General features: G+C 38.7%; 1 protein-coding gene across 4 annotated transcripts in view; it reads right to left on the bottom strand.

Annotated features, from left to right (window-relative positions):
- Window positions 1–1,876: 1,876 nt before the first annotated feature.
- Window positions 1,877–23,863, bottom strand: part of DPYSL5 (dihydropyrimidinase like 5) — a 127,474-nt gene continuing 105,487 nt past the window's right edge. For all 4 annotated transcript variants that reach the window (XM_074209894.1, XM_074209895.1, XM_074209897.1 and 1 more), the window contains exons 9-13: window positions 21,964–22,105; window positions 20,212–20,354; window positions 18,968–19,175; window positions 8,874–9,042; window positions 1,877–5,487 (exon numbers count right to left, since the gene is read on the bottom strand). In XM_074209894.1, coding sequence (XP_074065995.1) covers window positions 5,402–5,487; window positions 8,874–9,042; window positions 18,968–19,175; window positions 20,212–20,354; window positions 21,964–22,105 — 748 coding nt within the window. In that variant the 3' untranslated portion in view covers window positions 1,877–5,401. The remainder of the gene's footprint in view (window positions 5,488–8,873; window positions 9,043–18,967; window positions 19,176–20,211; window positions 20,355–21,963; window positions 22,106–23,863) is intronic.

A 23,863-nucleotide genomic window follows, 5' to 3' on the forward strand; every position in this document is an offset into this window, starting at 1 on the left:
ATGGATTTTCATTAATCTTCATCCTTCAGTTTTTTGTAGCACTTGACTATGCTGACTTGCTTCCCCTCCTGGATACTCTGTATCTTTGTGATACCCCTCTTTTGATTTACCTATTTCTCTTTTTTGACTATCTTCCTCGGTTAATCATTTTTACAACTAGTGTTTCTGAAAACTTTCATAGAGAACTGAAATTATTTTTTTAGGTTTAGATCATTTTATATCTTATTCTATGATAAAATCAATATATATCCATGAATATTGAAGCTTGTATCAAACTAATTTGAGAAGAAACTAAATTTACAGTAACTGGTATGGGGTGAAATTTTTTTTATATTTTTAAAATTTTTTGAGTTTTACATTTTCCCCCCAATCTTACTCGCCCCCCCCCCCCAGAAGGCAATTTGCCAGTCTTTATATTGTTTCCATGGTATACTTTGATCCAAATTGGATGTGAGAGAAATATCCTTAAGGAAGAAACAAAATAAGAGAAACAGCAAGATCAGACAATAATATATCAGTTTTTCCCCCCCCTTAAATTAAAGGCAATAGTCCTTGGTCTTTGTTCAAACTCACAGTTCTTTCTCTGGATACAGACGGTATTCTCAATGGCAGACAGCCCCAAATTATCCCTGATTGTTGCACTGATGGAATAAGCAAGTCTATCAAGGTTGATCAACACCCCTACATTGCTGTTAGGGTGTACAATGTTTTTCTTAATGTTTTTCTAGTTCTGCTCATGTCACTCAGCATCAGTTCATGCAAATCCCTCCAGGCTTCCCTGAATTCCAGTTCCTCCTGGTTTCTAATAGAACAATAGTGTTCCATATGAGTCAAATTATTAAAAAAACAAGTCATTACCCAATTGAAGTCAAAGGATATAGAAAGAATTCTTAGACAAAGAAATCAAAGCTCTCTCTAGTCACATGAAAAATTGCTCTCAATCATTATTAGAGAAATGCAAATTATAACACCTCTGGGTACCACCTTCCAAAGGAAAATAATGTTGGAGAGGATGTGGGAAAATTGTGAACTGACCCAACTTTTCTGGAGAGTAATTTGGAATTATGCAGAAAGGGCAATAAAAATGTGCATAATCTTTGATTCAGCAATACCACTATACCCAGGAGATCATGAAAAAGGGTAAAAATCCCACATGTACAAAAATATTCATAGCTCTTTTTGAAGTGGCAAAGAATTGGAAATTGAGGGGATATCCATCAACTGGGGAATGGCTAAACAAATTGTGGTATATGTATGTGATAGAATACTATTGTTTTGTAAGAAATTGTGAGGGATGGGCTTTCAAAAAAGCCTGGAAAGACTTGTTTGAATTGAGATAAGTAGAATCAGAATATTATACACATCAACAACTGGGATGATGATCAACCATGACAGACTTGTTTCAGCAGTACAATAGCCAAAGACAATTTTAAAAGACTTGTGATCCAAAAAACCATCCATATCCAGAGATGGGATTGCATTTAAATGAAGACCAAAGTTTATTATCTTCAATTTTTAAAAGTTGTCTTATGTCACATTTTTCTATTTTTTTTCTGTTTGATCTGATCTCTCACAACATGTTCAATACTGATTTATGTTCAGCATGGTTATATAGTTTATATCAGATTACTTTCTGTCAGATGGAGGAAGAAAAATTGTAAAAAAAAGATTTTAAACTATTGTATGTAATTAGAAAAATAAAATTAAAAAATAAGGTTGATTTGGGAGGTGAGGGGAGATAAATTAGCAGGGGACATCTTCTCTCCCATATTCAGCTTTCCTCCAAATATCAATGCATATTAAATTAGCCCAGACTCATTAAGAGAGATTCCTTGAGTATTTTCCCCTTGAAAAAACACAACTGAGACAAAGTGAGAAGTAGCTACAGTTTAATACAAACCTGCACCAGAACACAACATGTTAGAGTGTTTGTGTGTGTGTTGTTTTGTCTGAAACAGGTGGCTAAAGCACAGGAAAGTGTGTCCTTTTGAGACTGACACATTCTTAGCACCATAACAATGACGGAGGCATAAGGAAAGTCACTTGGGTGCCTGGGCTGTGGGGTGGTTCCACACTGACCCCAGACCATGCCTGCCGCCTCTGCTGCTACTGAAGGAAGGTTTTGGTTTCAGTTTGATTCTGTTGGTTTCTGGGTCAGAGTCCAAAAAGCCCTCAATCACGGTACAGACTTGACAGAGACCTACTGTGGATTCCTAGCACTACACACACACACACACCCCCACACACAGTAGTATCACAATGTTCCCATAACACAACCCCACAAACCTAGAGAGCAGCTAAGGCAAGAAAAACAGCATTTATTCCAGCAAGTACAAGACCATTGAGAGCTGCATTCAATGCAACCAGAGACCCTTTTTCATTCCAACCATGAGACAAGTGTGTCTTCTAGGTAGCTCTGGGCTCTGTAAAGGGGCAAGGAAAAGTGGGGTTGGGGGAAAGAGGAGGCTGATTATGACATTTTGGACCACTCCTGATTTTTTCAACTAAATGCTTTTTGGTGAGGGTGGGTCGGGTTTAGATCAAGAGGATGGGAGCGGGAAAATAATGTCCTCTCAGACCTGTGGGAAGGAATGTGTTTCCACAACTCCCCTTTCTTTCTCCCTCTTCCTCACAATGAGCATTTTTAATTCTAAAATTCCAATACTGGGACCTGCATGGCTAAATTAGATGGTAGTTCTGGCCTGCTCTCTCCTTTGCTCTTTGGCATCTGCCCAAGTCCTACTGCACAGAAAGTGGGGAAGAAGGTAATAGGTATTACAGAAAGACTAGAGACCAGAGCAGCCATAGTAAACATCTATAGCCTTATGGGGTTAAGTTGGAATCCGCTCCCACCCCTGTTGCTATCTTTATGTACTGTGTCCTGACCATCCTACTGTCTACTTGGCTACTGCACTGATTATCTTGGTAATCTACTTTGACCCCACCGATTCTTTGCCTTTATTTTCTGGCCAGCAATGATTTGACCTGTCTAGTGTGCTAGTAAGAGACTGATAACTGGGTTGGAAATAGACACATCTGGCTAGAATTCAAAATATAGAACAAGCTTCTAATATTCTACCAGTCCTCGCTTAAATACAAATGACTTAATTTTAAGGATTTTTTTAGACTAATAGTAAGAGAAAAAAAAAACATGTATGCACTGTCAATGATTCACTAGGGAGTCAAATTCTACAAGTGATTTTGCAATTAGCTGGCGAGGACTGGCAACCAGAAGTGGTCTCACGACTTCTTTCAACATCACAGGTACATAATCAAAGCTGATGGAAGAATTCTGGCAACTTCTGGCATGAGACTTAACAAGGAGGCATTGTTGAACTCTATTAAGAGCTTGGGAGCCATGGGGGATGGACTTCCTGTGAGCACTAGGAAATGGAAGGGCTATTTCCAAACAAGAACGGGGCCAAAACTAAGAAACTAGAATAGAGTCCAAGAAAAGGAAGAGTATCTTCCTGGCCTCCTTTCCTCTCTTTTATCAAGAGAGAATGTCACTCAGTAATAGATGGAGACACCCCACCCCAGGTAACTGAGATTTCTGAAGAGTTGGAGTCTACTAAAAAACCCAGTAGTCTGCAATGTTGGCAGACCTTTCTTAAAATGATTTCCTTTCAAGTCAAGAATCCCCTCAACATTAGGCAAGGGTTTGACTCAGACAAAAGGAACCTTCAGAAGATGGTGGCAGTAGTCAGAGATGGGGATGAAGCTGATTGGAGGCACAGGGGTAGGAGTGAGACTGGTGGTAGATATGGAGGATAGGGATGAGTCTGGCTGGAGGTCTGGGGGGGGGTGAAGGTGAGGTTGCTTGGAGACAGTGGGAAGTACAAGTGGGGATGGTGAAAGGCATGGGGGGGGGTGAAGATGGGGCTGACTAAAGCTATGAGGGTGGAGCTGGGACTGGCTAAAGGCATAAAAGGGGTGGAGTGTGGGGGGGTGGGGGTGGTTGGTTAGGGACATGACTGGAAGATATGGTCACAGATGTCCTACATATAGCCTTTTTATAGGATATCCTTTAGTTATAGCCTTCCAGCCCAAACTCATTAAGATCCTTCCCCCCTTTTACTTTTTCTTTTCACGTTCTCTTGGAAGGAGGTTCCAAAGGAAGATAGTCCAGGCCTCTGCCTGAAAGCTCTGATCATCTCAAGAGAGTTCAGCAAAAAGAGCATAAGACCATCCAAGTCTAAATTTTTCAAATAATAGTTGCCCAGGCCATTCTTATAGGATCAGGTTCCTGATTTTGGGCTCTGTTCATCTCAGAGAGTTCAGCAAAGAGAGCAAAAGACCATCCAAGTCTAAATTTTTCAAATAATAGTTGCCCAGGCCATTCTTATAGGATCAGGTTCCTGATTTTGGTCCATGTGAGCATCCTTATCTCTCAGGGGAAAGTGGATAAGGACTTTTTCCTGCCCTTTAACCATCTGGAGGAGCCAATGTGGGGGACAGGACGATGGGGGCTTGCTTTATGCCTGCCCTGCCTCTTGGGTTGGTGTTGACTGCAGCATCTCTTGAGGATTATGCCTATCCTCATTTCTATCCTAACGCTAAGTGACACAAAGCACTGTTTTTTTTTTTCACATGATGCACTAACAAATCAAACCAAACCACTGCTCAAACCAAACGTGCAAAACAAAATCATTTACACGCGCATGGCACGAGGCCTCGCACCGGCTCCCAGCTCTTTCTTGGCTGCTTGTTTCTTTGTAAGTGTGGGAGGGTGACTGGAGATAGGAGGGAAAGAAGAGGGAACTGGCAAGGGTTCATTTGCTTCATCTGTATAAATGTCTTGACTTGGAACAGGGGACACTGATGAACTCAGTAAGTATTGGCTGGGGAGGGAGTCCTAGGGGAAGCTGGGGAACAAAGACTCTAGCAGGACTGGGAATGTGGTTATCCAAGAAGGGGAGTGGAGGGGAAGGTGCATGGGAGAGGGTGGGGAGGCCTTTTCTTTTGAAACACTACTGCCAAAGCGCCCTGGACACTGGCTGGCCAGGCTAGGAAGAAGCCCATTCAAGCTGATGCTTTCTCACAGGGCAACCAGCCTGAGGCAAGTGTGAGAGTTGGGGCAAGGCTGCTGCCTATGCATTGTGGTCATTGCATAAGGTCCCCCCTGGCCCACGGATGCAGCCTGCTGAGGCCAGGAAAGGAAAGGACTACAGCAAGAGGAGCATCGTCCCAAAGTGCTTGTTAGGATTGGCTCAAAGCATAGTGAATGACGTTTCAGACATGGGAAGTGCTCCCCAGTGTCCTGTGTGCCCTTCCCTTCCCCCCTCCCCTTCTCGGGTGTTGGACTGTCTGGCCCAGCCTCCCCATGCAAGCTACAGTGGTGGCCAGGTGGTGAGCTGGCTAGCTGCTGCTGCATCCTTAGTTGGGAGGCTGGTCAGCGTCTTTACCAAATGCCGCTCGACCTGCCTCCGGGGGGAGCGAGAATCCGAGCCGAAGCTCGCTTTGGAACATGGTCATCGATTTGAGAACCTGTAGGAGAACAGCAGAGGGTGAGATGCTGTTAATCTTGCCAGAAGCTCACAATGTTTCACTTAGATTGTAGAGAGTAGGGACTGATTTTTTGCCTTTTTGTTTTCCCAGCACAATGCCTGGCTCATTGCCAGGGGCTTAATAATTGTTTTTATTGGACAGCCTATTCCATAGCCTTCGATCTGCCCCAGACTGAGGGCATATTAGTATAGTCTAAGCAGACAGGGACCCCTCTCTTGGAAAGGGTCAGCTAAAATATAAATACTTCTACTAAACTTCGAAAGGTTCTTATCATTTCAAAAGAATTTTTCATTGTACTGAGAAATGAAAGCACCAGATCACAAAGTCCCTGGATAAAGAGAAGAAAACCCAATGGAATTAGCTGAGTTCTATCTCAAGGATGCCAGTACAGAATTGATGCTCAGATCATTGAGACGTCTAGGGAACGTGTTTTAAGGTGGGGAGAAACAGAGATCTCAGAGCTAGACAGGTTCTCAGAAATACAACCTGTATTCAATAATCCTATCTACAGTTTCCCTGATAAATGGTCATCCAGCCTTAGTATAAAGACTTCCAGTATGGGGCAACCCAGTCCATTCTACTTTCAGACAGCTCTATTTGTCAAGAGGTTTCTCCTAAGATCTTACCTATATCGGTCTCTCAATGACTTCCTCACACAATTCCTAGTTCCACCTTCCATGACCAGACAAACATAATGGCCCTTTAGAAACTAGAGAATAGCTCTCATGACTTTCTTGAGTCTTTTACAAGCTAAACTCTCAGTTCCTCCAACTAAATCTTGTTGGGTAGTCTCTTTCAATTGCTGATGAACTTCCCCCACTCTGAAAACTCTCTAGAAAATCTAAGAGCAATACTTTTTTCATGAGTTATGCCCAGAAAGAAGGAAACTGATGACTTAGAGAACTAGGATGAGGATAGGGGGTCTATTTCCTTCTATGGAGAGAATGGAGATGACTATATGGTTCTGCTTGGGGTGGGGAGGGCTTGTTTTTTACAATTTTGGATAGACTAATTTAATGAAGTCCTGGGGTAGCTAGTGGCTCTGATAGGCCAAAGGGCAGAAGCAGATGGATAATCAACACACCTTGGACCCTTTGAGTTAGGCTGCATGATAGTAAGAAGAAACATCCATTTATCTGGGCCAGTGGCAAGCATTCTGAATCTCAAATAAAGCCCCATCCTTTGCCCTCTACCACTCCAGACTGGAGAGGGATGGGTTTCCACTTCAATTTTGTATTCACTTCTTATGACTGGTGGGAAAAGAGTGGAAACCTTCTGCCCTGCCAAAGGGTTTGCATTCTTTGGTATACCTCTGACAAGTTAATAATATGACTTTAAGCAGACACTGAGAGGATCAGGAAATTCTTAGAAAATAGATGGTTAAAGATTTACTTTTGAGAACAAAATATGAGATGATTACAAAAGAAAGCTGAACTGTGAGTAATAGAAAAACTCATGAAGGTCCTGGAGGAGTGAGCTTGAAACAAACTTTTTCTTTCACAATAGAGGATGGAGAAAATTATATAGAGTTATTATTATATAGAATATTATATACTCTATTAGACAAGGTTTCTGCATTGGATTCTTTTGCTTAATTTTTTTTGTCACAAGGGAGAGCTCAACAGAGGTTACAGGTGGTTGGGAAATAACCATGATTAGTCACTAAATGAACAGTCACTAAGCTGTGCATATCCTTTGACCAGAGGGAGTTGGAAGGGAGAAAAAATAAATTCTGGTTAAATGAAAAATAAAAATAATTCTTAAAAAGGAAATGACTAGGATATGTAAATATAGGGTCAGGTTCCTCATCTGTTAAGTTAGGGGTTGTACTACAACATGACCTCTGAGGACCTTTTTAGCTCTAAATAATATCAACAAGCATCAATAGAAATATTTTTTAAAAGGAAAAAATAAAAGCCCTTCTCCTGGGCCAGTGTATCAGATGCTTCTATGATTCAATTTACCATGCTGCTATAGCTGGTAAGATTCTACAAATGAAGTCAGATAAAGAATTCAATTGTTTTTAGGGAGATGGTGGTGGATACAGTTCCTCCCAAAGCACAGTAATTTGGAGGTCTTGGCACATTTTATAAACTCCCAAATCTTTTCAACTTGCCATCAAGAGGAAGCTGCTTAACCATATGTAGGGGATTACATGCCAGAACATATGGAGACACCATCCTTGCCAAGAAGCAGCCCATGGAGACCAAATTACAATGGAACTCCATTTCTCAAGGGAATAGGAACTGGACCCAGATACCTCAAGGATTCCCAGGATTTTATAGGTTGCTTGGGTTAGGACCAGTAGAGATTATCAGGATGATTTAAAAAAAGAAACTAGAATTGATAAAGAAAGAAAAAGGAAAGGAAACAATGTATCTTTTCAATGAGTTTAAAAGATTAAAAAAGGATAGAAAACTGCAAAAAGATGGGGAGTGAGGGAGAGGTAGGAGGGAGAGGGAGAATGAGAGAGGGGAGGGAGGGAAGGAGAGAAAGGTGGGGGGAGGGAAAGAATGCTGGAGAAGGGTGGGGGAGAATCGGAAATAAAAGATCCCAGTTAATAGGCAAGAGTCAAAGCTGCATGGAGGAATTAAGAGATGGGCTCCTAGAATCCATAGGAATGACATCCACCTGGCCCTGAGTCAGTGCTGGAGTTGGTGGGTTGGTTCTTGTCCCTTGTTATGGAAGAAGAACTAAAAATGACATCATTATGTAGGAGACAAATTACAGTGCACTTGACTGTGGCTGATCAGACCAACACTAAGTTGGAATGCTCCACCACAGGTCAGGCACAAATAATCCAGGTGAAAAGCTGGGGTGCTTACTTTGGAGTAGACCTTGCTATATACGGGATCCTCAAGAAGATAGAAAGGTAGGAGACTTGCTGGGCTGGGAAATTTTAGATGTTGGTCCAAACCTGTCTTTCTCTCTTCTCAGCATTTGTCTAATGTAATATCTAGTTATTTAAGAGTTAGGAGAGGCAATGGGGTTTGGTTTTTAAGAGAGGCAGCTTCACCGGCAAAAAGACCCAAAGACAGGTATTGTTTTGGCTAAATGATGTTGGCGAGTCAATCTCTTAGCCTCCACCCCAAGTAATTCTAAGACTATAAATTGTAGAGACACCGTGAAATGGCTCTCTGGGAGTTCTCTAGTCACAAATTAGATCAGGTCCTTGACTCCTCCAAAACCACTTAACTATACTATTCCAGCACTTGCTGGAAGGGATGAACAGGTAGCCCAGGCAAAACTTCCTATTACCTGATGAATCTGCATCAGTTCCTTCTCTTCCCTCTTCCCTCCCTCCCACCCTGCCCCTCCCTGGGACCCCAGTGCTGACACCCAGGCTGTGCTGCCCCTGCTCTTACCAGATAGGCTGAAGCTGGACTCGTGAAGGTCCCGCATGCCCCCATGTCGGGTGACTGGCCGGGTGGGAGTATCTGCAAGTGGAGTTCCCATCTCTTTTTTCCCAGCATGCACAACCACAGCTACATCCCCCAGGTAGGGAGTGCGGTCCACTCCCTTAATCTTTAAACTCTAATGGGGGTGGGGGGGGTGGGAAGAGGGAGGAAAAAAAAAAAGAAAACACCATCAGAGCCAAGTAGTTTGACTCAGGGCTTCTATCAGGGATATTCCTGGTGGCTGACAGAATACTGTATGTTGCCACACGCACATTATTTTTATTATAACTTTCTATAGCAAAGGATTCATACATTCTGATTTCTAAGGAAGAATTCTTTTTTGAACTGGATATGAATGAGTAGAGAAAGCCCCAGCTCATCTCCAACCAAGGGTAGAGTTGGGGGAGGGGCATGCCCTGGCATTGGAGTTCACAACTTCTGGAGATATTAGAAATTAAGAAGTATTACTAATATAAAATTAAAATGGAATAAAACAGATGGTAGTTCATTTACATTACTGATGCCTAACATCCAAAAGGCAATGACACTTACTGTCAATGTAATTTCATTTCAACAGTGATAACATAAATATTTCATCTCCGACCTCTGTCCCTTTGTACAGTGAGGTATCCCCTCATGGTTGGACTGCTCTCTTTTTCTGCTTTCTCCTCTTGAAATCTCTCCATTCCTTTGAGGTTTAGTTCAGGGACTGTCCTTACAAGAGGCCTTTTCTGATCCTGACCTCCATTCAGTAGTTAGTGACCACACCCCAATTACTTTTCCTATCTATATATTGAATTTCTTCAAACTTTCTCCCTCCTCCTCATCGTGACCCACCAGTTTGCCCTGGAGGAATATAAGTTCCTAAAGGGTTAGAGGCTGTTTTGTTTATGACACCAAGGTCTCAAACACAGACAACACTTTTTTTAAGTGCTGATTGAACTGAAATGAGTTGTATCATCCTTAATTTCGAGGATTGTCTCAGAGAGATAAAAAATTCTTTCAGAAAATCTGCCATGCTGCAGGTGGGAAGCTCCAACTTATGGATTGGTACCTATTCCCACTTCAGAGCATAAATGCTAAGAGGAAATTATTCACTCAGCATTTAAAGTTTAGACTATGGAAATCAGAAGCTAAGGTTTTATCTCACTAACTGATTAGGATGATTTTGATTCTCTTAACTAGAGGAGAATTATGTAAGAGACCTCAGAGAAGATCACACTTGCAAAATGTTAATAAGCAGAGGAGAGAGAAAAATGAAAGAAATGATATTATGTTGGTTTAAAAACTATTTATGTATCAAATTTTTCCATAAGTCTTAGAAGTATACATTATCATTAACAGGTGAAGGTGATCCTCTCCAATTCTACAGCTGTCAAAAGTCTATTTATTCTTTTCTGTACTCTCAATGAAAAAGGTTTCCTAGTGTGGGGGTGAAGTTAGGAATATAACCTGTACAGTTAAATGCTATTTCAAGTTCTAAGGGTAAGGCAGAGGAGGTGCTGTATTTATGTTCCATATAATTTAGGGACACAGCGAAAAGTTCATTTTCTTACTTGTCTTGACTTCAATTTGGGATATGGTTCTTTGGTCCCCACCAAACACTAAGATATGTATAATTATTTTAATTCTCTCTCTCCCTCTCTCTCTCCCTCTCTCTAGAACTGGAAGGGACATTAGAGGTCACCTAGTCCAACCCATTCAGATGAGGAAACTGAGCCCTAGAAATGAGATGCCTAAGGTCACACTAAGCAGGTTACAGCCAGGGACATGCTTTTATTAAGGTCTTACCATAAGCTAAGCTATGAAGATACAAATACAAACAAAAATAGACATAGTTCTTGTCTTCAAGGAGCTTACATTCTAATGGGGGAAAAGAAAAACACATCAAGGAAAGCTGAGGGTAGGGACTCGGGGAAAGTATCTGTTGCTGAATAGGGGAAACATGATGGCAAAATCGACAAATTATGAAGCATGGTTAGCCTAGGCCCCCCTCCCTTAAGTGGAGGCTGAAGGGAAAGAAGGATGTGTACTAAGCTGGGATTTGTCGTTGGGGCTTCTGGCTCTGAATCTAAGACTTTTCCATAATTCTATATTAGATAGATACTGCTGGATGAGACCCACATAGCTATAAATATCAATAATAAACCAACTTGTCTCTTGGAATAGTATTAAGTAGGAAAGCAGCTCTAGAAGATTCTGGAAGTAAATATGGAGTGTGACAAACTATCACACTCTCTTATGTAACTCTCCAATGACCTCTAGAAGGCTGACTCTAAAGTCAAAGCTTGGGATAAGGAATTAGGGAAGAGAAGGAGAAGAAAAGAAAGTTTCCTTTGGAAGAAAGGAGAATTTAAATCTACCTTGATATCTTTCCTTAGTGTATGATGTTCTTTTTAATTAAAAAAAATGCAAGCTTCCATTATTATTAACACTTTCAAAGAATAACCCAGTATAGTAGAGGTCTGCCCAAAGATTCCTAGAAATCCTTTAGAGGCTAGTTGTGATTTCTAAAATTTGCATTCAGCCGACAGAAAGCTCAGACAATGGCTTCCCACATTACTTTGCTTCTAGTAAGAAAAACCCTCTAATTTAACATTCTTATGCATGTATACACATTAAGAAGTACCCCTTCTTCCTCTTTCTTGTCTTATTCTCTAGAATCCTTCACATAATAGTCCCTCAGTGATATAGATCAGTTATGATTTATTGTTTTGGGGATAATTGGTTAGCCCTACAGATAGAAAAATTCACATCAATCTTTTTAACAGAAATTTTTCTAAAATGGATTTCAAATTTCCCAGTCCATGTAAACAAGAGTATACTGAATATATAATTTAATCTTTTTTTTTCAAGCCCTCAAAGTCATCATTAACATTACTGTATTGTTCACTCTTGCAGAGATAATGAGGTATTTGGCTAAATCCATACTAATTCACCCTTATTTTCAGAAGCAACTCCATATATCAGTTTATTTTCTTGCCATTTGCCTTGTTCTCAGAGAAGTGATTTGTAGTATATAAAGCCCAATGATTGTTCTGGGCAGTATAAAATAGTTTTTTTAAAAAACAAAACTTGTTCCTAGTAATATTCATCCTTTCCTCAAATTTTCTTGATCTTAATTTTAAAACCTTCCCCAATAATTTTCCATCTTTATCAGTATCCTTCCTTCACTAAAGTTTTTCTCTAATACTTGATCTCGGTTTGGAGGTGACCTAGATTCCTGAAGGCAATGGAATACAGCTATAGCTAGCTGTACCAAATTAAGGTAATGGGCAATATGTTTATCACAGGATCAATCTAGCTCAGTTCAGAAAAATTCATGACTAGATGTTACCCACCAAGTACTATTACTTTTGGTCAATGAAAGTGGTGGAACCACATACCTAACACCTAGAGAAAGTGCTTGAAGACAGGGGAGTGTATCCCCCAAATTGAAGAAACATAGACCCTTGAAGCATTGAAGACCCTTGGACTTTTAAACAGCATTCCAAAAAACTGTCTCTTGTTTCAATGTCAGTAGCCACCTTGAACTCATCAACTTCAACCCACTTTTCTCACTTGGTTTTTAGTGTTCACAAGGATAAGACATTCATAAATTTATCCTTTTTCTCCATTTTTTACTTTGTGCTTTGATAAGTGGGAAGTGTTTCACCTCATTTTGATTGCCACATTGTCTTCATTTCAACGACACTTCTACATCTTGTGGACTTTCTCCACACTTTATTTCATTCTTCTCCCCTTGACACATTCCATGTTCACTGTCTTGTTTATCCTCTAATGAGAGGATACCAGCTCATGAAAGTCAATTTTTATAGGAGGAGCACTGTTAACTTTCTAAATTGAAAAATGGACAAACCAGGGCTCAATTTATTGTTTGGTTGGTTGTCTAAACTTAAGGAAGTGGAGAGAAAATATTAATAATGCAGATTAAATTTAAAAGTGTATCATCCATACCTTTTTTGGAGAGTCAGTTCTTAAACATTTATAAGCACACTCCTGTGTCTAATCCTTATCTTCTACACAGCCTAGCATAGTACTCTGCTTAAGAAAGTATTGAATGTATTATTTAATCAATGAACAAATTATTCCTTGAGAATAGAGGGATGTTTTTCATCTTTATAGCTCTAATCCATGGTATGGTACTTTGCATATAGTAGTTATTTAATAGATTTTTGCTGAATTGAAGATTGCTTCTGAAGACCATTAAAGGTGTGTGTGGTTTTTTTTTTTTTACTTTATAGGTAAAATGGGATTTTTGTGGTTTTTCTTAATGGTATCAATTCTTCAATGTTTCTTCTTTCCAGGTACCTGAGGATATCAGACTTTTGGGGAGTGTGGAGCTAGGGATAAACAATGCAACTAGTTGTATAGGGTTACATTAGGCAGATTAAAACTAGGGATAACTTTTAGAAATAAATATTTTTAGCTTAGGTTTTACTTTTTTTTTTTTGGTTAAATCTAGGCTGGTATCACTGTAAGTAATCAGTGGAAGAAATTTTCTCAAGTGATCAAGTTTTCTCAAACTTAATAAAGATTCAAAGATTTGGTAAACAAAAACTTTTATAATTGACAAATACCTTGTTCTCAGTGATATGGGTAGTTTTTCCAACAACAACAGATAGCAACTAATCTACATCATCTCATCCTATTTGATTCTTGTTTGCATCTTCCCCTAAAATATTCCAGAGGTGTCCACTTAGCATTTTGGTGACCTTTCTCTAGGTAGGATGACATAATATGAATAAAAATTGAACATGTCATCTATTCACTGACTATTTTTCACTATAATCACATAAATAGCTCTCTCTGTCAGATCTCTATCTTTCAAATTTCCTTTATATGGAGCTTCTCCTGTGCAGATCTTCACTGGTACTATGTTGCAACCTAGTCACATTCCCCAAGTACTTACTTCTCCACTGCTCTTTGGGTGACTTCTGACTAATTTTCTGGTGATTGTGATATAGTGGAGATTTGTAGCTATGAAATCATGAAAAGAATACAGATGTTAAAAAAAATGGACCTTCTTTCAGGAAGAAGTTTGGAGTCATGAAAAGTACTAAACTTTACCAAAAGCAATATAATTCTTGGCTCAATCCATTGTTCAGTCACAGTGCCTACCTAAGATTATAAAGACTGACTAATTCCAGATATTACAACCTGGACAATAGACATTCTTCATTCACTTGGTTTTTCCTGTATAGATAGTTAAACTGAAATCTTTTGACTTGATTATGGACTTCAATACTTCTGTAGATTACTCCCATAAAGATGCAGAGGATGGCAGGTTGATCAATAATTATTGATAGGACAGTGAAAGGCCTTGAAGGACAGAAGAGAATTGGATGAAGAAAGGGTTCTTATTCCCTGAGCCATCTTAGTTGCCAAAAGCAGAATTTAAGAAGCTCAAAAGAACTGTGAGATGAGCAAATTTAGCGACACTTCCACCATTCCAAACGCCTCCTATGAAGTAGTTTGTATTGGTATGATAAGCCCTAGTGCCTTGACTTCAACAGAGTGATGTCATTTTGGTCCTATTTGAGCATGAGGAATAACAATCAGAATGAACTAAATTACCATTGAGTTCCCCTTTGACTCCAAAATTTCAGTTGTTTTTTTTTTTTATTGCAAGGCAATGGGGTTAAGTGGCTTGCCCAAGGCCACACAGCTAGGTAATTATTAAGTATCTGAGGCCAAATTTGAACTCAGGTACTCCTGACTCCAGGGCTAGTGCTGTATCCACTACGCCACCTAGCTGCCCCCAACTCCAAAATTTGTGACTTTTACTGAAGAACTTTTTTGGATGACAAGTTCTGTAATCCCCCCCCCCCCAATTTTAAAATATCTTGTCAATCAATACTTCAAAATAGGGCTTCCTACACCCTGGACCTCCTCCTAGCAATCTAGTACAACTTCCCTTCCCAACTTTGTTTTCTTGGAGGATATTTACAGTTCCTCATGCAGCACTGAGGATTGTAATGTTAGCATCCATATGCAGTGGCTCCACTGTCACTGATGGAGAAAAGAATCACTTAAAGGGCAATGAAAAGAAATCTGCTTCTACTTTTTAAAAGAATCTTTCTAACATATTTTTCATTTTTAATTTAGTAGATCATTGAGATACAATTTCATACCTTATCTAGGATGAATAAAGGCCTTTGTCCTAGCTCTATTCTTGAGGAATTATATAATTGAGCTTATAGTTTATCCTATTTATTAAATAATATATGACCATACTAGGGATTAGAGCTATAAAGATGATAAATAACTCAGTCTCTATTTACAACTAAATCGAGCAGACTTGCATCTTGGATGTTTCCTAGCCAGATGGGTGAAAACTGGATTTGAAGATCCAACTCATACCATATTGGTTTTGTTCAAATCACTGTCTCCTATGGTCTTCATAGTCTTTTGACCATGAGTTTTGTTTTTGCAAAAGATTCCTTTAGATTGAATTTCTATCCATAGAATCATCATCAATTAGGTAAAATATTGGGGACTAAACTTTCTTCAATTAGAAATCCAATATAGCATTCTTAGATTTGAACATTTTAGAACTATTTTTGCTAGTTTTGCATTGCTCTTCTGGCTCAATGTGAAATATCTCTTAGAGGCTGTGTTGTTGCCTCATTTTTGACCTTGTCTCAGCACTGCATCATAGGTGGGGACTATGAATACTTGGTTTGCTTTTGTATTTAATATTCTCAATTTTCAAACATGTATATTCCCTAGCAACCAAAAGCTTCTTTTGTATAGATGTCGTTGTATTGGATTTCTTCTCTTCATCTCTGTTGGTTCCCAAAAGAGTGTTTGGAAACATACTGAACCTTCAGGGTATAAGATTTTAGAGAACTTTGATCTTTTGGTACAAAGAAGTAGTCTCACTTTTCCCTTATGCTTTATTGAAGATTTGTATAAATGGGAGTAGGATATCCACCCAACTGAGATTAAATAACATTCCTTGTCTCATTAATAGCATGAAGATCTAAGCATCATCAATGGTGGGAACCCAAGGAGAGTACAACAAATTTGTAGATCAAAGGAATTTTCTGTTAATAGAAGGGGGAATTCTTCTGAACAAGAGATAATCCTAAATTCCTCTTCCAGCTCTCCTAGGAGCTCAAACTTGTCTAGTGATTTTAGAAATCTGGGTTAGTGAACAAAGTATAGTAAATAATATAGGCTTGAGAACCAATAATGTTTCCTTTTGGTTCTGTATCTCCCAATGGCTGAGGATCACAAATGCTTGATAGATGGGAGGAACATTATAAATGCTTTTTGAATAAAAGAAAATTGTTCTCTAGAGCTTAACAATCAAATATATTATTGTCACTAAGATAGTGACATAGCTAATTATATCTGGTTAAGATATATTTAATCACTTTTATGAAAAGCTTTTTGCAGAAGAGAACTAGAAGACTGAATATGGACAAGAATAAAAGTCCTCAGACAAACATATGGTCAGAGGGGCCTTGAGACTGCAGAAGGCCCATCCATCTTCACCTAATCAAAGGGGGCATAGGAAACCTTCCTGCCTCTCCTTGTTCTACAGAACCTACATCCCTGACCATAGTTAATAAAAAAGGTTTGGTTCCAGAAGCTAAAACGAGAAGCATTGGGGTAAATTCCAAATGAAACAGTTAAGCTTTATATCTGCAGAAACTTCCTAACAATGAGAGCTATCCAAAAGTGGAATAGGTTTCTTTGGATGCATCCCTCCTTCTTATAGGTCTTTAAGCAGAGGCTGCTTGACTAGGGTGTTTTATTATGGAATTTCTTTGAGATATGAGTTGGCCACTATTACCACTGATCCATGTCTGAAATTCTTCAATTCTATGAAAACAGAGAGGCTTCAATGGAAAGACTACATGATTAAGGAGGGGAAAAATAAAGCTAATTTTGAGATAAGATTCAAGTGACCAACTGGGCAATCCTTTGAATAGATTTAAAGATGATCAAATACTTCCATTGGCCTGAATATAAGCACTGTAATTAAGTATTAAAGGTTTGAAACAACTGAAAAAGGAAATTTAGAGTTAATATTAGGATGCGATCAGTTAGCTACATGATTTCTCTAACTAAAGGCCTATTTGAAAATGCCTCATTCCTTGAAATGAGAATCAACAATAATCTGAGAATCAGAATGACAATAATTTTATTTTTTAATTTATAAACTTCTGAGATTCCTGGTGAGAGGTTCTTATGATCATGGATGGGTAGAAGTAGAGGTAAGAATCAGATGCTTAGGAGGGTTGGGGGTGGGAATCTACCTTCCAACTCAAGCCCCTGGATAGAATCTGTAATCTAGAGCTGATTCTAGAGATAGGGATGGAGAAACAATTTTGATCTGGGGTAACTAGGAGTTACTGTGGTGTAGATGCTCAAAAGGAATGCTTTAGAAAACATCTTTCCTGAGATTGTCTTGAATGAAAATCTAGAAAACTGATCTCTTCTTGGGCATTTCTATTAAAATGGGCATTTGTACTTAAGAACTGCAAACCCAGAGTCAGTATCAGACCCTTGATCTGGATCAATTTTCTTGACACTCACCTGGAAATTGTTTCTGGCATTGTACACCCCAGGAAACCAGTGGACCAATCCCCCCATAATAACCCAAACCCTGAGTATTTACTATGCTCAGAATACTTTAAAAGTGGGAGAATAGTGGGGAAAAATAATAACTAAGACATGCAATCTGATTAAAAATTCAAGCTGAGACTAGATGACCATTTATCCCACTATAGGTAGGATTCCTTTCAGTTCTGGGTTGGATTAGATGACCATTAAGTCCCTTCAAACTCTCAAATTTTGTATTGAGTATAATCTAGAAGCAGATGAAGAAGTTGGGGGTAAGAAGAAGAGAGGATGGATGGTTTCCCAAAACAAGGGACTTCTCAATACTTGGGTAGGGAGAGGAGAGCTCTTAAACTCTCTTATGGTTGGGGATGATTATGGGGCTTGGGGACTCTTGGATCAGAACTTAGAGAAAGGAGTAAGGGATCTTAAATGGCTTCCAGGGGCTTCCAGCAGAATATGCAAGGAAATACTAGAAATAGGTCAGGGTAGCAGCATTTTAAAGTTACATGAGATTGAACTGTAGACTCTACACTTTACTTCAGGTTATTTAGGAAAACCATGATAGAAACAGTGAAAGGAAACAGCAAAATATCTTCAGGAATATATTTCTTTAATTGAATCTGTTTCAGTATCTTGGAACCCTCACCCATGTTTTAAGTGAAATGGGTAAAGTACACAGAGCCAGAGTTATACATTTGTATTAATATCAGGATACTCAGGGCTCAATTCAAAATGTTTAGACTCTTTCTAATAATGGTTAGCATTTACTTAGCTCTTTTGAGATTTGCAAAGTGCTTTGCAAATATTTTCTCATTTTTGCCTAATCACCCTGGATATTATTATCATTATTATCTACATTTTACAGATGATGAAACTAAAGCAAGAAGTATGCTAAGTGACTTGCCCAGAGTCACACCATTAGTAAATGTCCAAGGCCAAATTTCAACTCAAGTCTTCCCAACTCCAGATCTGGCACTTTATCCATTGTACTACCCAGGCTTCTCTGGGCCACTGCCCAACCAATTGCCTGCCAGGATCCCTGGGAGGAAAAAAGTTCGATTATGATTCAGATTTCCCATGGTAATTTAGAAGTTGTGGAAGTGTAGATTTTTAGTAACACTTAATCTAATGCTTGTATATCCAATATTCATTAAATATATCCATAAAGTAACTCCTGGACAATAACCAGAACACAGTAGAAATTTATCTAAATCAACTGAATCCTACTTGGAGGCTGAACCCAGCCGTTTTTCATCATCCTGGTATCTACAAAAATCAGAGAAACTCTTTCTCCCGATTGCCATTTTTCCATTTCTGCTTATTCTGGTTTTTGTCAAAGAGACATAGAGATGATGAAGGACAGCCTCAGAGAGACTGTGCAAGGATTTGGCAGGGAATTAGGGGTGCCAGCATTTACATCTCATCTAAGACATGTCCATAAGCAGCCCAAAGCCCATTTGCCTATTCCCCCCTCCACTCTTTACCTTCTCTCGCTGAACCATCTTCTTGTACACAGTATCCGGAAAGGATCGAAGTGGGCAGAACTTGCCTGTGCCCTCAGCACACATGAAAACTCCATTCTCAAACACAACTCGTCCTCGGCTGATAGTGACCAAAGGTACCCCATGGCAGCGCATATTTTCATATAAATTTATGTCTCCTCCTTGCACTTGAGTGCTAGCTGAAATGGTCCTGGGTGAGAAGGGAGATGGCAGTGTTACAGGGAAAAATACAAGATGCTTTACAGATAGTGCTTTACCCAGGGGTGCTATCAAATTCTAAAAAAGTTACTATGGACTATAATACTAATCTAAGAATACAGTAAAAGAACTACTAATGAGTGGTGAATTTTGGCTAACTGGCCACTCTGAAAACAGCAGGGAATACTAGAGAGCCCAGCTTAGAGACAAGGCAGACTTTGATTCAAGTGTGTCAACAATGACCCATGTTGCCTTGTGGTCCTGGCTAAGTCATTTACCTTTTTAGTGTTCTAGGTGAACAAAATTTAAACCTACAAAGAAGATATTAATCTACCTTTACAGAGTTCCCTATGATATCAGAGGTCCAGTTCAATTCCCTAAATAATCCACCTGGATAAGATTGAATACTCTTATTTAGCTTAAGAAGGGGCTTAAAATAATTTGCCTGGACTTTTTTTTATAATTTATATGGATTTTGCTCTCTCTTGTATCACAGGTGTTCATGTTAGATGATGAGTTACTAGAGAGCATATCCTATCTTTTTTTCATCCCTAGTACCTAAAAGGCCTTGAATATAGTGGGTTCTTAAAAATGTATATTGAATCTAATGAATTCAATCCTTCTATAAGTCTCTTCATCCTCCTAACCCCAGAATTCTAGAACATGGACCAACAAGCTAGGCCAGAGGGCCAAGTCAAAACTTACAATTTCAAATACAACAAAACTTTATTTAAAAATGTAGGGGTGGCTAGGTGGTACAGTGGATAGAGCACCGGCCCTGTATTCAGGAGTACCTGAATTCAAATCCTGGCTCAGACACTTAATAATTACCTAGCTGTGTGGCCTTGGGCAAGCCACTTAACCCCATTTGCCTTGCAAAAACCTAAAAAAAACTTAAAAAAAATTTTTTTGGATCCACTTATACAAAAATGGGTAAAGATCCTATTTTTCCAGCTCTTATTCTAGAATGCCATCTCTCTTAAAATCTCAAGTCCCTCAAAGCCTGGGGTCTGGGGGTCTGGTTTTACTTTGTAGCCTCTGGATCCCACACAACCACATCAGCATCAGCTCCAGGGATGATGCGGCCCTTTCGGGGATACAGGTTGTGAATCTTGGCTGCATTTGAACTAGTCACAGCCACGAAACGATTTTCATCCATCTTTCCTCCCACCTGGAAAAAAAATGACAATCAGAAGACATAAAATTATAAGTCATGAAAAGTCTGCATAAAATCATCAAGTCTCCATTGTTTCTCTTTAGTCCTTCTAAAGACCTATTAGTTTGGCTGGAGAGAACATGGTCTTTATGAGACCAAGGCTATACTTAGCTTCTTTGCTTTATTTCATGAGCATTGAGCCATTTAAAACTGCATGTAATATTTAAAAGATACATAACAATATGTCTGTATATAAATTTTGTATAGCTGAAAATAAAGTTGTTCTCTTTCATAATTTCCATTATCTACTTCCCATCCTTAGATCCTATTTCCTGAACATTCTCAGGGAGAGCCTCACCATTCCTCCATGTGTTATGTTTTTGGCTAAGAATGCAGCCTGAAATATATCAAAGATCGGACTAATCATATGCCATTAAATCAAAGATGTAGCTAACATTTATAATCATGTAAAATGGTAATAATCTAATTCAAATCCTGTTAAATGAATATAAATGTAGTCTTAGATTATACAAAGGATCTCAAATGAAAAGTTGCATATATATATATATATATATATCACAAAAAATTCTAGTTTTCTGCCAATATGAATTTTACCTAAAGCTAAAATATAGCTAATTATTATAAATTTAAATGAAATATTTAATTAAATTCAATTTTTCTTGCCCTCTGAGAAATGAGAAAGGCTTTTGATTTTTACATGAACAATTTCCATTCTTTCCCTTGGCAGATGTTTTTACCTTTGTTAATTTATACTATACTCTCTTTGGGGCACCTTAGAATTTAAATAATATAGCACTGAATTTCAAGCCTCATATTTTAAGCAGTTCATTGTCTGTGGCATATCACAAATAAAAATATTCACACCTAGATGGATATTCAAATTAGGTCCTAGTCTCAGCAAAGATGCCTCTTCTGGTGGAGAAGAATTCTTGAGCATTCCTCTATCCTTAAACTCCCCCTCCCACCAGATTCCTAATGACTGAAGGATGGGGAGGAATATAAATCAATACTTTTTCTCCTGACATCATGATCCATATTGCAGCTGTGGGGCAATGCTGACTTAAGCCTGATGGGAAGCAGTGTTAAGAATGGTAGGAAAAACTGCTGAATGCAAATTCTGGTTCTGTCACTGACTACCTGTGTGACTTTGGATGGTTTCAATTTACCTGTGGTCCTGAAGGATGGTCCCCTTCCAGCTCTAAATCTATAATCCGTTGATAACTATCTGCCCCAGCTTTGTCCTCACTAAAATGGCAGTTAATTAATCCATTTATGGTGGTAATCAATAGAAAAAAAAATAGTCCCCCCAAATGCAAACCTCTCCTATACCTTGGTAGTGATGGTGATTGTGCCTGGGTGGCATAGGCATTATGCAAGGCTTAGCCCCCACAGAACTATGCTTCTGGTCACTACTGTGCCTGCTGCACTCTTTTGTATGAACCAATGCCTTTGGAAGATTCTTTGGATAAAAAGCTGTTGCAATTAAGCTGATGGAGCCTTCCTACGAACCTGCTTAGGCAACACATCCAGGATGAAAACAATGTGAGGGAGAAAAATAGGAAAATTAAAAAAAAAAAAAACTCAAGAGAGCCAGAAAACCTACCACGCCTCTCTCCCAGATGATACTCATACGGTCTTGTACACCACTCACTCCATGAGGGATCTTAGTGAAATCCTCCTTGCCCATTGCCTTCTGTTTTGTGGTGAAGGGTCGATGGTCAGAAGATACAATGTTCAAAGTGTCACTGAAGAGACAGAATGGCATATAATGAATCACAGATTAAATTACATCCTACTTAGCTATTGCTTGGCCAAAGTGCCAAAAAGCAGATGATTTCCTGTTAAGAAGTTAATCTGAAATGTATAAATCTCAGAATTATCAACCAATTTTTAAAAATAAGCACAAGGATAGAGAAGAATATTATGTAAGATAGAAAATTTCATAATACAGAAAGTACACCTGGGTTGCCAAATACCCAATATAGAAAATACACCTCTGGGTTGCTATTGGCACAGCTCCTGGAAAGACTACAGAGTCTTTATAATCAGCTTATCTTTCTGTATAACAAATAGTTGATTACATTTTTTCCTCTAAGGGAATGATAACATAACTGATGGCTGTAATGCCAGATGAGTTCTGCGCAATAATCATATTATATTTTTGACCAAAATTAAAGTAAAAGAATAACAACTTGGCAAATTCATTTAAAAGAGCAAAAATATCTTTGCTTATGCACAAAACCTCCATGAACACATCTGTGTATACAACACACAAAACTTTTAATTCTATCCTACAAACATTTTTCACTCTTTTAAGATATACATTTTTATAGCCCTTGTTTGTGGTAGGAAATAATTGGAAATCGAGTGAATTTCCATCAACTGGGGAATGGATGAATAAACTGTGATATATGTACATTATGGAACACTATTGTTCTATTAGAACCTGGGAGAGATAGGAATTCAGTGAAGCCTGGAAGAATTTGCATGAACTGATGCTGAGCAAGATGAGCAGAAGCAGAAGAATATTATACACCCTAACAGCAATGTGGGGATAATGATCAACCTTGATGGACTTGCTCATTCCATCAGTGCAACAATCAGGGACGATTCTGGCCTACCTGCGATGGAGAATACCATCTGTATCCAGAGAAAGAATTGTGGAGTTTAAACAAAAACCAGAGACTATTACCTTTAATTAAAAACAAAACGCTAGGTGGTGTAGTGGATAAAGCCTTGGAGTCAGGAGTACCTGGGTTCAAATCTGGTCTCAGACACTTAATAATTACCTAGCTACGTGACCTTGGGCAAGCCACTTAACCCATTGCCTAGCAAAAAAAAAAAAACAACCTAAAAAAACCCCTCAAAAAACAAAACAAAATTATCTTATTATGTAATTTAGAGATCTCTCATACTTTATTTTTTTCCCTTAAGGATATGATTTCCTTCTCATCACATTCAACTCAGATCAATGTATACCATGGAAACAATGTAAAGACTAACAGAATGCCTTCTGGGGGGGGGGGGGAGTGAGATTAGGGAAAAAAATTGTAGAATTCAAAATAAATAAATAAAATTTAAAAAAAAGTTATTTTATTTTAAAAACCTAGAGAGGCACTCTAGCATAATAGATAGGAAGCTTAATTTGGAATCAGAAAAACCTGGGTTCAAGGCCTGCCTCTGACACATACTGGCTATATGACCCTGAGCAAGTCACCTGACCTCTATGGGCCCAGGCAACTCTCCAGGACTATATGTTGTACTGCAGGTACCAATATTCACTGATGTGAGGAAATTTCCTCACTGATTTGCCCTATACCAATGAAATCATAGGTATAATTAAAAAATCATTACATACATTTTACTTATGCCTTCTAACTTTACACTGATGTCTCCCTGCCAAAACTTCAATATTTACAGGTTTTACAAATTTGAATTTAAAAAAGGTTAGCTATCATATTTAACTGAAATTTAAGCTCAAATTCCCCTACCATCTTATAATT

The sequence above is a fragment of the Macrotis lagotis genome, chromosome 1 (assembly GCF_037893015.1).
Source record: "Macrotis lagotis isolate mMagLag1 chromosome 1, bilby.v1.9.chrom.fasta, whole genome shotgun sequence".
Lineage (NCBI taxonomy): Eukaryota > Metazoa > Chordata > Mammalia > Peramelemorphia > Peramelidae > Macrotis > Macrotis lagotis.